This window comes from Ananas comosus, linkage group 1, assembly GCF_001540865.1.
Source record: "Ananas comosus cultivar F153 linkage group 1, ASM154086v1, whole genome shotgun sequence".
In the NCBI taxonomy this organism is placed as follows: domain Eukaryota; kingdom Viridiplantae; phylum Streptophyta; class Magnoliopsida; order Poales; family Bromeliaceae; genus Ananas; species Ananas comosus.
This window is the reverse complement of record NC_033621.1, coordinates 10,117,704-10,131,293: the sequence shown is the minus strand read 5'-3', so window position 1 is coordinate 10,131,293 and position 13,590 is coordinate 10,117,704. Positions and strand designations below refer to the sequence as shown.

The 13,590-nt window shown below is 34.9% G+C and overlaps 1 protein-coding gene across 1 annotated transcript; it reads right to left on the bottom strand.

The window, feature by feature from the left end:
* LOC109711617 (peroxidase 15-like) lies at positions 6,386-13,001 on the bottom strand. The gene is made up of 4 exons (XM_020234760.1): positions 12,699-13,001; positions 11,730-11,921; positions 8,054-8,216; positions 6,386-7,737 (listed from the first exon to the last, which is right to left on the bottom strand). Exons 1-4 carry the CDS (start codon positions 12,918-12,920, stop codon positions 7,256-7,258), a joined length of 1,059 nt encoding a protein of 352 aa, XP_020090349.1. The 5' UTR covers positions 12,921-13,001; the 3' UTR covers positions 6,386-7,255.

Genomic DNA, 13,590 nt, shown 5'->3' with positions numbered 1-13,590 from the left:
AGCTGTCACAAGGACTCTCCTCTGCTACATCGTCGTCGATCCCAACCACCGGCGACCATCCCGCGACCGTCGAAAATCGGCCAACAGTCTCCCAAGCCTCTCTCTCTCTCTCTCTCTCTCTCTCTCTCCCACTAAGCCACTTGACCCAATCTCCTTTCCCCTCGGTGCCACCCCAGGCCCACGCCTTCGACCTCCCAAGGGTTTCCTCCTCCNAAATTCAAATATAATGAGGGGTAATATCATTATTTTCTATTTATAACCATCAACTATTTTTCTTATTCCATCTTATCTATCCAACCGCTATTTTTCTTATTCCCGTGAACAACCAAATTTTCATCCAAACACAAAATTGGTTTGGTTCTCGCTTATATCTAAATTTGTACCTATCTCTGGTATAAGCTAGTTCTTACTTATACCCGAACCAATATGTAGGGTTTGGCAAAAATGCTCCAAAGTCCCTCCATTTTCAAAATTTTGTTCTAAGCCCTCAGCAGTACGTGTATTTAGCATAAAGGTACCTCCCTATTCAATTTCCCGTGAAATGGTACATAAAATATTTAATCTTTTTTTAAAAAATAATTTTTCAATTTTGACCTCGTTTTTATTTTCGTGCTTTTTTGAGCTTTCGATGAGCCAAATGTGAAAATGGACTTCACCACGCTTTCAGTACTGCCGGACCGTTAAAATAGTGTTTTTTGTTTCATTTGAAGGTGTTTGAATCTCAAAATAACCTTTTCTCTCTTTCCTCCAGAATTTGAATATAAATTCAAATGAATTTAAGTAAACTAATTCATTACAGAGTATGAATTTTATAGTTATTATAGACAATAGGGCTAGGAGAGTAATAAGTTGAGTTGGATGAGCCCAATAAGTTGAGTTGGATGAGCCCAAACAATAAACCTAACATCTAGGTGGGTTGAGTCAGATTGAAACCAATGAGCACTATCACCGACCGTCCCTACAGCAAGTGGCAAAGGGTTTGGTGGTTGGTACCCGAGACCCAAATTCGAATCCTAATTGATTCACATTTCCAGCTAAGTTTATTTCTAAATGAAATAAACGAAGCGGGTAGCGTGCTATCTATCTCTCAAAAAGGAAACCAATGAGTGCTATCATGCTTTTGAAATAGTTAGTTAGCACTTACACCTATTTAATGTAAATAAAATAAAATTCAAATATATACAGAATAAAATATTTATGTAAATATATACAGAATAAAATATTTATGTATTTTAAATTTGTCTTGATTTTCTTTATAAAACCCACAGGTACAAGAAAGTAATGGAAATCAGGATTAATTTTGACTTTGAGTCTATTTGGATTTATGAACATCTTATTCAGCGCAATACTAATGAAGTTTGTAATATTTTATAGATGAGAAGTATAATCAATTGTGTACATAGGCATATTATATTTAGTCATTAAATCATTAATATTTTTTAAATAATATGACTTACCCCCTATTCGGATTACACCGGTTTAACCAGATCATGCACATTAAAGATCTTTTAAGATTATACTCGTAACTAGCAATCATAAACAATAATTCTCATTTTTTCGGTAATCTTTGATTTATTTATAAGACAGATGAGACGTATGATAAAATGTCTAAATGGAATATCATATATCTAGCATTTTAGTCATTTTTTCAGAATAAGAAAAGTTACTTTATAGATGAAATATGTTATATTATCAAATTACAAATGTCAAAACAGTTAAATAGCAAAAATCGAACATCTTCAATCACACAAGAAAATTCTCATTCCAAATAACACTACAATAAAAATGATGTATAGCGACACTTTTAAATGTCGGTATAGATCAAAAAAAGTGTTGCTGGCTAAATTACCGACACTTTAAAAAATATTGTTATATGTGGAGATGATAGGTATATAGTGATAGTTTAAGAGTGTTGGTATAATCTAAAAAGAATGCTGCTAATTTACGAACACTTATTTAAGTATTTAGCAACAGCCGGAACTCTACCTCGTTGGCTGCGGTGGCAGAGGAGGAGGAGAGCGAAGGGTCTTCGTTTAGGATTTCAGTGAATTGAGTGAGGAGAGAAGGGGAGATGGTGATCGATTTTTTTTTCTTTTTCTTTTCTATTTTATAATTAGGCCAAATGGGCTAGGTGGGATGGGTTGAGCAGAATAACTTTTTTATTTTTTGTTGGATTGGATTTTATATTTAGGCCTTAGTTGACTTTTTTAAAAGTTTTAGTATAAATGGGACACTTATATAAAAGTGTCTCAAAAATGTGTCTCTATAATCTAATTCTGTTGTAGTGTAAGTTATCACTAAATAATTTATTCGGACATCCAAAGAAGGGTTATGTCACGCCCCGGATGTCTCGTTCCCCGGGCACGCAATAACTCCTTCGATTTGTGCATTTTCTTTCATGATTGGAATTATTTGAGAGACTGATATTTATTTTCAAAAAGGCCGTGTTATTCATTATTTGGTTAGATAATATATTCACATATAAAATTTTCTTTTTCTCAAAAAAAACTTTGACGGGTAAGTATGATATTTCAATTTAGACATTTAATTAAATTCCTCATTTACTAAATATTATAAACTCCGTAAATAAAATAAGAAAAATATACTACATAAAATATTTCACTACAACAAATCTTGCACTTAAGGGCAGTTTAAACAATAATTAGCGATACTTTAAATGTCACATCCCGGATTACCACATTTTTTCGGGCACGCCAATAGACCCGCCGTATACAAAAGAATTTTCTCTGTATATAAAGCGATAGCTGTATCTATACCTGTAATCATACAAAACTACAACTAGTAGTATAGAGCTGCTAACAGAACTGTACACATATATAAATAAATATCAGGTTCACTATACATACATAATCTCCAAGATACAGACATCACTCGCTCCAGCGACTAACTAACATCAGTATCTACATGAACTAAAAATCAAAACTATCTATAGCTGGTACTCCTCTAGAACAGCAACAAGACTAGAAGGGATTTAGCTCGCGACTCCCTTTCCACGATCCAAATCAGGAACAGCAGCAGCCGCGGACGAAGGCTCTGCAAAAAAGGGTCAACAACTGGGTGTGAGAACTACTCCAAAAAAAAGTAGCCCTCAGTGGGTACCACTGCCGACCTCAACGGCTCACCCACAGTCTACAGAAAGTATGCTCAAGAATAGTAAAGAAAGCTGAAAAAACTCTACGGCTACATGCCACTATACTGTCGCTAACCAACATTAGTTATCTGTAGATATAAGCAAGATGCAATCTCTGACCCAATCTCATTAGGGACTGTGAACACAACCGTCCCATCTGTCGAAACTACACCAACCACCACCACGCTGGATTGTTGGTGGAGACCAAGTCCAACCAGGACACTACGACATCAACGCAAACGCATTAAGCCCGACTCCGGAGTGGCACTCGTGGGCGCTACCCAACCGAGTATGAAAGTATGTCTCTAACGAGCTCAATCAGGCTCTCACGGACTATAATCAAAACAACTGGGTCTAACTGGTCTAACAACCAAAACTCACGTGCCCTTGGCACAATCTGATGTAAATATAGAAATTTGGGTCCACTGTCAACCGCGACGGCACCCGACAGTCTGAAACAGTCTACACACTACTGTAAAAATAAACTCGGCATCCCAGTACGAGCGTAAACTCATCCTATCCTAATCTGGGTATCCATCGCATACTAACAACGACGATACAAATAAACCATAGCTTCTAAAACTAAATCTGGTAATTTTCAGAAAGTGACAATGTAGGATCTATATGTTTTCTCCTAAGTCAATTCCAAGTCTAACATATAATATTAAACTACTAGCTTAACGCCAAATTCAGATTTAAACACTAATCCATGAATTCGAGTACTAGTAAGAAAAATACACAAATGATACATGTCGACGGTATAAAAACATAGGAGGTATTCCGGCGATTTCTGTAAACTTCAACCCACCTCAAAAAACTAGTCCAACTACGGTGAGAAGTCAAAAGAAGGGAAAATACGCGCTCGTCCGGCCTCTAACGGCGCAACCGCGACGTCCACGCGCTCGATCAGCTCCCCGGCGCAACGTCGACGTCGATCCGAGCTCAAGCTGTGGTCTCCACCAAGCATATAACCAAAGTTAGAGAAAGAGAGGAGAAGGATAATTAATCTCTCTGGTGGATAAATACGAGGGATTTGGTGGTGTGGATAACCACCAACAAAAAGACCGTTCTACCCCTCACCAACTCAACATTCCAGCTAGAGTACCGGTACCAGCCCGATGCCTTACCAGTACTCAGCATCAATTATCGCAACCCGAGAGCAGCTGTTCGAAAAATACACTGGATACCGGTACTCCCCTGCATGGTACCGGTACTTAATACTGAAACCCACACTTTGCAAATTTCAATATCAAACTCTGCTCTCACGTTGCACTCAGTCCGTTTTGCGTCCATTTCACGCCAAAACGATTGCGACTTATCTCGACACTCTCCAGATGTGTCGATAAGTCTCAGATGCTGAAATCCACGGGTAACCAAACACCAGAGATACTACATACAAGCGTCGGTAAGAATAATCCCGACGCTTGTAAAAGTGTCAAGCAAAGAGTCGTTAAGTAAATGTGTCGGAATAAATACACCAACGCTTTAATATAGCGTCAGAGAATTTTTATCAGTATCTGATAAAAATATTACTTAATTATAGTGTCGACGCATGCCAAATATTAACAATGCTAGAATTGAGCGTTTAAAAAGCATCGTCTAAAATATATTTTGTGCTAATGTTTATATGTCTGAATAGAATATTTTTTGTTGAAGATGAATATGTCTTTTTCTATTTTCTTGGTTACGTTTGTCGTGGTTCATGAAATATAGAATCTGATCAAAGCATATTTTTCGAAAACATACATAATAAATTAAGATCTTGAGTGGGGAAAGAGAAGAGTCTCTCTGGACACATGTTTTACTAACTCCAAACTCCAACTTGTGTAAATATATGCTAAGAGAGATAATTAAAGATTGATTAAAATATTCATTTAAAATATTTATGGCCATCATATGCAACAAGATCATTTTTTATTTTTAATAATGGAAATAAGGTTTTAATGAGAGATTGCGAAGTTTTATCTTCTTCGTTTGACCAGTTGGTTTACATCATAAATCAATTCCATTTACCCAAGATACACGTTTTGAGTTTAATTGGTTTTTATAGAATATAAGTTAATATAATATTTTATCTATTCAAAGAATTTTAAAATTAAGAATATTATTTTTTTATCAGTTTTAACTTTTAACTCAAAAAAATTCTTTATAAGCTTAATATTTTATTTTATTTTTACTCTACTCATTTTTGATTGGTTTTATATTGTTTCAGATTGGTTACCATGTGTTTCAGTTTATTCAGATTGGTTTTATGTTTCAGATCCACGTGACTTAGTTTAGTTTGTTACTTATTGTTTATTAATGACTGCTAACTATGGATTTAGTTATTGGTTTAGTTGATTTCTAATTATGAATTTCAAATATTTATGTGTATATCTGTCTGTGTGCTTGTTGTGGGGTTGATGTTTGTATAAATGTTCAATGTCATGCATGTATAAGAGAGATTCTATTCATTCGCTTAGGGATCCCTTATCCATATGATAGATCTTGACGAATTCTCGAGGTGCCTTTAAAGGTGTTTAGAAAAAAAAAAAATTTACGTTTTTCGCTAGTTTTTTAAAAAAGATTTTCAAAAAGAATCCCGTAACGTACGTGACAATAGCTGATGTTGTATATATTTGCCATTATTTGTGTATATTATTTTTGCATTGTTCAAGTTCTACTTTATTCAAGAAACTAGATATGGATTTCTCTATATGCTCTTTTTTATATATTATTGTAAGTTTGCAAACTTATTTTAAAAACAAAAAAAAACAAAAGCTAATACTCTTGAAATTTAATTTTGACATGAAACAATTACAAAGTTTATAAACAATCTGCAACAGCGAAATGAAGCCATTCTTAATGCTTGTTAAACTCGAATGAACTTAACAAACAGTTTTAAAAAAAGGCAAAGTAGTTTTTTTTTGGTTTATGTGATCTAAACAGTTCACTGGGGAAAACATATTTATGATCTAAATCATATATATTTGTTTTAAAGAAAAAAAATCCGTAGGCATTTCGTTGGAGTAGAACTTGATTATGACAGTACATAATTTTGGAGAGAAATTTTAAGCACAACCCTGGACAATAAAAATATAAAAAGAAAACAATAAATAAAACCCCAAAACCAACAAATCAAAGCAACTAAGTTGACAGAACAATTAAAGTCATAATCGACGTGAAAGCCCGTGAGAAATAGACAAAAATTAAACACTATGAAGAAAAACTTGAGCCATGTGAAAGCAGTAACCAAGCACAATGTCCTCAACAAGCCTTTATTGAATTTGCCGCACACCGCTATGACCAGAATACTCACAATACCCAAACACAAAAATAACACACATTATTGACAGGAGGACGAGGACTCTAATGCTAGAGAAAGTCTTCTATGTAGCGGTCGCACTACGTCACCCATATCCCAACCAATCAAATTTTCTCTTTTTGAAAAATAGTACACCAAAACTATTTTTCTAACACCGTGTGATAAAATGGGCGAACTCTAGGATTCAATTGTGATTGGTTGAAAACAGTACCATATCATCTATGTGACTTCCACATTTTAGACTTTTTTCTAGCACTGTTATGAGTACCATTGTGGATGAGGAAAAAGTAAGATGAGAAAGAGAGCCAGAAAGAGGAGAGAAAGAGAGAGAGAGAGAGAGAGAGTATATCTCTGATCATATTATTGTGATCACAAAAAGCTATTTAGATTTAAGTTCAGATACATTATATATTATTGCGGTAAATTGCATGCTTGTTCTTCAAACTATGAGACCGATGACATTTAGTGCTCAAACTTTAATTTGTTGTAATTTCTAGCTTGTACTTTCAGAATTGTTATAATTAAGTTCCAAAACCTAATTTAATTAACTAAATATTGACGCATTGATCGCTGATGTAAAAGTAATGTGACATTTTAAATATTTGTGTATTATCAATCACATCACTATTACATTACTTCTATTTTAGTAATATATCAATATTTAGTCAACTAATTTGGGTTATAGAACTTAATTGCACCAATTCCAAAAGTTTGAGCAAGAAATGACAATAAATTAAAGTTTGAGGATCAAAATGTCACCCACCACACCAAATTTGCAATTTACCCTATTTTTTAATATTTTATTCTGCAGCTGAACCCTTGTCAGAATCATGTTGAATCCGAATATGCAACTCCAAACCGGATCCGCTATTCACCACACTGCAGTTGGTTCTGATCTCCCCACTGCTCCCTGTCAAGGGGCTAATATTCCCCATGTTGATCATCGACTGCACGAAGCTATCGAAGAATGCGCTCTGGTTGCCGGCAAAATTATTGACGATCGAGGCGGTCGTCGTCGCATTGGGATCCGACAGGAGCTCCTGATCAGATGTGAAGAGCCCTTGGTGGTTCTGCAGATTTATGTAGTAGTTGCTGTCGAACGTGTTCGGCGTGATCGGGTCGAGATTATTCAGGACCGATGCGTTCCCGCCCTGGGGGCAGTTTTGCTCCAATGTGGTCGCATAGGTTGAGTTCAGGGTCGGGTCTGTATTCACGGTGCTGCTGAAATTATAGAGCCGTGGAGTGACGAACCGGCATTGGCCTCGGCCGAATGTGTGAGCTCCTGTTATTGACAAAAGTGAATATAAAAGAGAACATTAACCAGCTACAAAAAGACATACATTAATAGCCACTGTATAAACCAGTTGGTCTGTCACTCAAGTTCAAACCTTGCATGCCGGATTCAACTCCCATGACTTTTCGGGTAGTATAGTAGTATATGTTTTTAGAGAGCTCTATAGCAAACATATTTTTAGGGCTTAATTTGTTGGGAGCTAAACAAACCATAATTTGTTCCAGTTTTTTGTGTGTGTTTTAGAACATTTGACTTTTGCATTTCGAGTTGAGAAAGTGTTGATATTTGATGATTATGCAGATACCTGATAATGTGACGAGATCGGTGTCGTTGAGACCGACGGCGGCGAACTTCTGTTCAAGAGTGGTCAGGTTATCAAAGGGGCTAGGGAGATTGTTGGCTGCAGTGATGTTTGCAGTGGTGCTATCCCTTCTCCCCAGTAGCACAGTCCATGAGGGTCCTCCAGCCTATTACAATTATTATTGTGAGAAAAATTATTTGCACTCCAACATAAAGAGTAAAAAAAAACAAACATTATATCTTGGATCATTAACTATCTTAGTTTCTATTTGGAGTTGAGGGGACGATGCATTACGTACAGGCAGAAAGTGCGATGAAAAAAATGTACCATTATTTGTGTAAAAGACATCACGATGTAAAATCTAATGATTCAGTTACAATATATAATTTATATAGTCCACTTAATACACAGGAGCATATCTTTATCTAATAACATGCATTAGACAACCCTCAGTACCATGGAGGCCCTAAGTTAGTGAGATGCTCAACAAACCTTGCTCAAGCTCGACTCCACCAAGGGTCTGCTTGTTAATTTGTGCGTGTAACTATTTTTCAGGTTGAAAATAATTTTTAATTGAAATAAAGTTCAAGTAAAAACTATTTTTCTAACCGCCGTTCGTTTAATGGCCTCAAAACTGATGCTTTTCACTTTCTGTGTTTGTTTCCCAAAAAGTGTGTGTGTGTTACAATCGTCAAATTTTATTTTATTTTTCTATCTCTTTTCCTTCTGTAATTGACTTCACCGTTACCAAACAATGCTAAACGAAATACAACATTATGGAAACAATTGTTCAAATTTTATTATTTTTTCTATCTCTTTTTCTTCTGCGATTGACTTCATCATTACCAACCAATGCTAAATCAAATACAACGTTACGAAAAAATTGAATTACGGTCTTATTTAATTTTGATGAACCAAATAAAGAAAATGGGCATATACAGTCGAAAATCACTTCACGTTACTTCTCTCCACCTTCGGTGGAACAATCTCCTTTCTTCCTCCCCACCTTGAGTGAAACAATCTCCTTTCTTATGGAATGCTACTAATTGTTACATAATAACTATTTATCTTATTTGAGAAGATTTTGCCTAAAGCATCTAAGTAGAGATCTATCTTATTTGATAACAATCTCCTTTTTAAGAATGCAACCAAAGTTATAACTTTTTCAAGTCAATTATGGAAAAGAAAGAGATGGAAAAAAAAAAAAGATAAAAAAGATTAATAGCTGACGGTACTTTTTTCATCCTCTTATGTGCTAGTGTGAAAATTTTGGATAAAACAAACGAAGATATATACTTGAATTAAATAAGAGGCACTAAATTTGGATTTGAACTCTTAGTCCTTGTTTGGTTGGGGGTTAAGAGGTGGAATAACCCCTTAACCCCCATATTATTTTCAAACACTCCAAAAAATGGGTGGGGTTAGCTAACCCCACCTCAAATAAATTATCCCGGGTTAGCTAACCCCACCTAACCTCACCAAACTCTAACTAAACACTATTTTCTATTCATAATAACCCACTATCATTTTTATCCCACATACTCCAACCAATCATTATCCTTCTTTATCAATCATTATCTTCTTATCCCACCTATTCCAACCAGACACTATTTTTTATTATTCTAGACTAACTCCAACCCCCAACCAAACACAAAAAAATTTTAACCCCACTTTAACCTTGAACTTAACTCTATCCCTGGAATAGTTACTTTTTTCTTAACCCCGAACCAAACGAATGACGTTTTGCTATGATATCATGTGAAACAATTGTTTGTGTCTAAAAATTAAGCTACGAAAGAATGATATTTTTTTATAGTTTATATTCAATGTTTTTGTTCAATCCAGAAGAAATTAATGATAACTAAAACTTATGATTTGAGATATGTATGTCTTTTGAATATTATAGAACACGTCCAATAAATTAAAATTCTATTGCACTACGATGGTGCATTTTAATAAAAAAAAAAAATAAAAAAACTTGTTTTTTTTTTTNTTTTTTTTTTTTGAGAGATAGGTAGCACGCTACCCGCTTCGTTTATTTCACTTAGAAATAAACTTAGCTAGAAATGTGAATCAACTAGGATTCGAACCTGGATCTCGGGTACCAACCACCAAGCCCTTTGTCACTTGCTCTAGGGATGGTAATAAAAGAACTTGTTCAAATCACCTTATCGTAACTAACCCTCTCATTAAAATGCCTTCTCCCAACTAATCCTCATTAAGAAGTTGAGTAAATGAACTTGTTCAAATCACCTTATCCTAACTAATCCTCATTAACTTAATTATTTATTACCCTAGATTACGAAATCTTTTGGGCACTTAATTAAGTTCGTCTCTCAATTATACTTTCTTGTATAAAAAACTGCATTAACTTTCACCTGCACTATCGACCGTCCCTAGCGCAAGTGGAAAAGGGCTCGGTGGTTGGTACCCGAGATTCCAAGTTCGAATTTAGTTGATTCATATTTTTAGCTAATTTTATTTCTAAATAAAATGAACGAAGCGGTTTATTTGATTGTAAAATTTTACCAAAATAAGTTGATAGAGGTAAATTTTACTAAAACTATAACATTTTAAAGCAGAATTAAACAATTATTTTAAAATTGGATCTCTTTGCACTACAACAAAAACGGTTTATACCGACACTTTTAAATATAGGTACATGTCAAAAAAGTGCTGCTAGCTAAAATTACCGACACTTTTAAAAAGTATTGCTATATGTGGGGTCGCTAGGTATATAGTGACAGTTAAAGAGTGTCGCTATAGCCTAAAAGAGTGCTGCTAATTACCAACACTTATTTAAGCATTTAGCAATCGCCGAAACTCTATCTCATTGGCTATGGTGACGGAGGAGGACGACAGGAAAGGCTCTTCGTCTAGAATTTCAATGGATTGAGTGAAGAGAAAAGAAAAGATGGTAATTGATTTTTCTTTTTTTTTTTTGTTTGTAATCGGGTCAAATGGACTGGGTGTGGTGGGTTGAGTAGAGTAATCTTTTATTTTTAGTTTGATTGGGCTTTATATTTAGGCATAAGTAGATGTTTTTTTAAGTTTTAGCATAAATAAGATATTTACTTAAAAGTATCCCAAACATGTGTCCCTATAACCTAATTCTGTTGTAGTGTTGAGATGAAAATAAGGTACAAGATAAAAATTAATTTATTATTTTGTAATTTAGCCTGTTTATTAGAACTATCAATTCTCTTCACAGTTCCGACAATAAATTTTTCACTTGTTCACTAGTCAAAAGATAATAAAGTAACAAGACCAAGTTCATTAAAAAGTGGTTGCAACTTTGAAAATGAATTATATCTCACTTTAAGGAGAAGTACTTCCTGTCACCTTCTTACCACTTGTTTTCAGAGATCCATAGAGATATGGTGACTACTACATCAATGCAAAATCCAACAAATTAAGAAAGTTAAAATAAAAATATCAAAAATGATAAATGAGGTTAAAAAATAATTAAAAATATTTTGTAGAAAAAATAATATTTACTGGTTAACTAACAGAGAAATATATTTGTAGGCTATGCACCTCCGGAGGAATATATTTGATAAATAAAATTTCGTATCGATACATCTGTACGAATATTGAGAATCCATTATAGAGACTCAGAAGAGAGAGAGAGAGAGAGAGAGAGAGAGAGAGAGAGAGAGAGATGGAAAAAATGGCTTACTAAGTTAACTGAAGCTTCAGCTGTGAGAGCGAGAATATCGGCGCAGGAGACAACTCCTGGGCAAGCATTTTCCACGGCCGTCTTGATGTCAGCGACGACGTTGAAACCTCGAATCGAGTTCTTATTTGGGACGGCATCCTGTTCGGTCTGAATCGTCGAACTATTGACCAGCAAAACCGACCCGTCGCAACCCTGAGTGTGATCAAACAAGTTCGTCGCAACCCTGAGTTGGATACTATCCTAACCAACTAATGTGTAATGCATGTTAATGTGGAAATTAGGCCATTAACTCAATGTTTGTTCATGTACAACTTATTCGTGCTCGATTTGACATTAGAATAAAAAAAGAAGTGAATATATATATATATATATATATATATATAGAGAGAGAGAGAGAGAGAGTTAGGTTGTTGTACTGTCGGTAATACGGAAGCCTCCGCGCTACCAAGTTGATTTTGATGATACGGCTTCTGAATCGACGAGCGGCTCCATTAGACATGATTTACACTATTAGAAATATTTAGAAACCAATTAATTTCATATTTTCGATATTATTTGGCTGGTGATCAAAAAGTCTCAAAATTGATAATTTTAATGGCCGATGTGATGCGTTTGTAAATTTTACAGTGTAAAATAATTCAATTTGATAAAATTTTTATAGAAAATTCTCTTCACTATATAGAATAAGATCAGTACATGTGATCTTAAATTCAAGTCTTTTATCATCATTTTTAATGAAATTTTTATTTTTAATCGTTTATTTTTAGACTATTCGTTTGATAGCTAAATAATGTCCAAAAATTATGAAATTTAGTTTTCAAATACTTTCGATAGTGTAGATCAAGTCTAATAGAGTCGACCGCCGATTTGAAAGTTCAATCATTAAAAGCAACTTAGTAGAACGGAGGTTTCTGTACTACTGATAGTATAGCAACTGGGCTCTATATATATAAAAGAAATAGTGGTTACTTGGACGAAGCAATCGTGAAAGAAGAGGCGAGTGAGGCTGGCGTAAATGCGGACGTCGGAGGTCTGCGCCTGCTGGACGGTGCTGCGAACGATCGCCGACACGTTCGAGCAGGTGGAGTTGTAGAAGGAGGGGCTCAACTGGGCTTGAGATCTTTGAGAGAGCAAAGCCAAGGTGATGGTGATCAGATTCAAGGCCAGGAGAAGAGAGCATGGGTGAGACATCTTGTTTTTTATCTTAAGCTAATATTGAGGGGGAGAGGGGGTGTGTGTGTGTTGTGAGATGGCCACACGACATAGGGATGTATATATAGGGCAAAAAAGAGTGGCAATTAAGTCAGTGGGCATGCTTAATTTGGTTTTAAAATTGATTTAGTAAAAGTACTATTATTTATGGTCGCGTTTTATATTGCGATGGCTAAAAGCACTATTCTAATATTTTGAGCAATACTATCTATACAACTATAGCATATAAGGTGTAAAGTTTACACCACACCATCTTTTTGGTGGCCGATCTGCTCGCTTGTCTCATCAATTTTTAGTTTTTTCTTAAAAACTCTAAAAGAAGTTTAGTGTACTACTGACTCTGAGTGTGTTAGATGCACAGCCCTATAAGTAGCATTTTTTTAAAATCTTTTCAGACTTTTCATGATATAAAAATAGTGTCTTTAACTAATTACTCACCGTATTAACAAACAAGAATATATATATAGTAGAACTTTTAGAAAAAATCTAGACCATGATTTTTATTAGAAAATCTTAATTTTCTAGAATTCGTAAAAACTATGAATCATTTTATAACTCGAGAAGCTAGTTTAGAAGCTGGACGAAATCGATCTCAGCTATCATCATACAACATTGTGGCGAGCGAAAGCTCCAACCGACGATCGAGCAC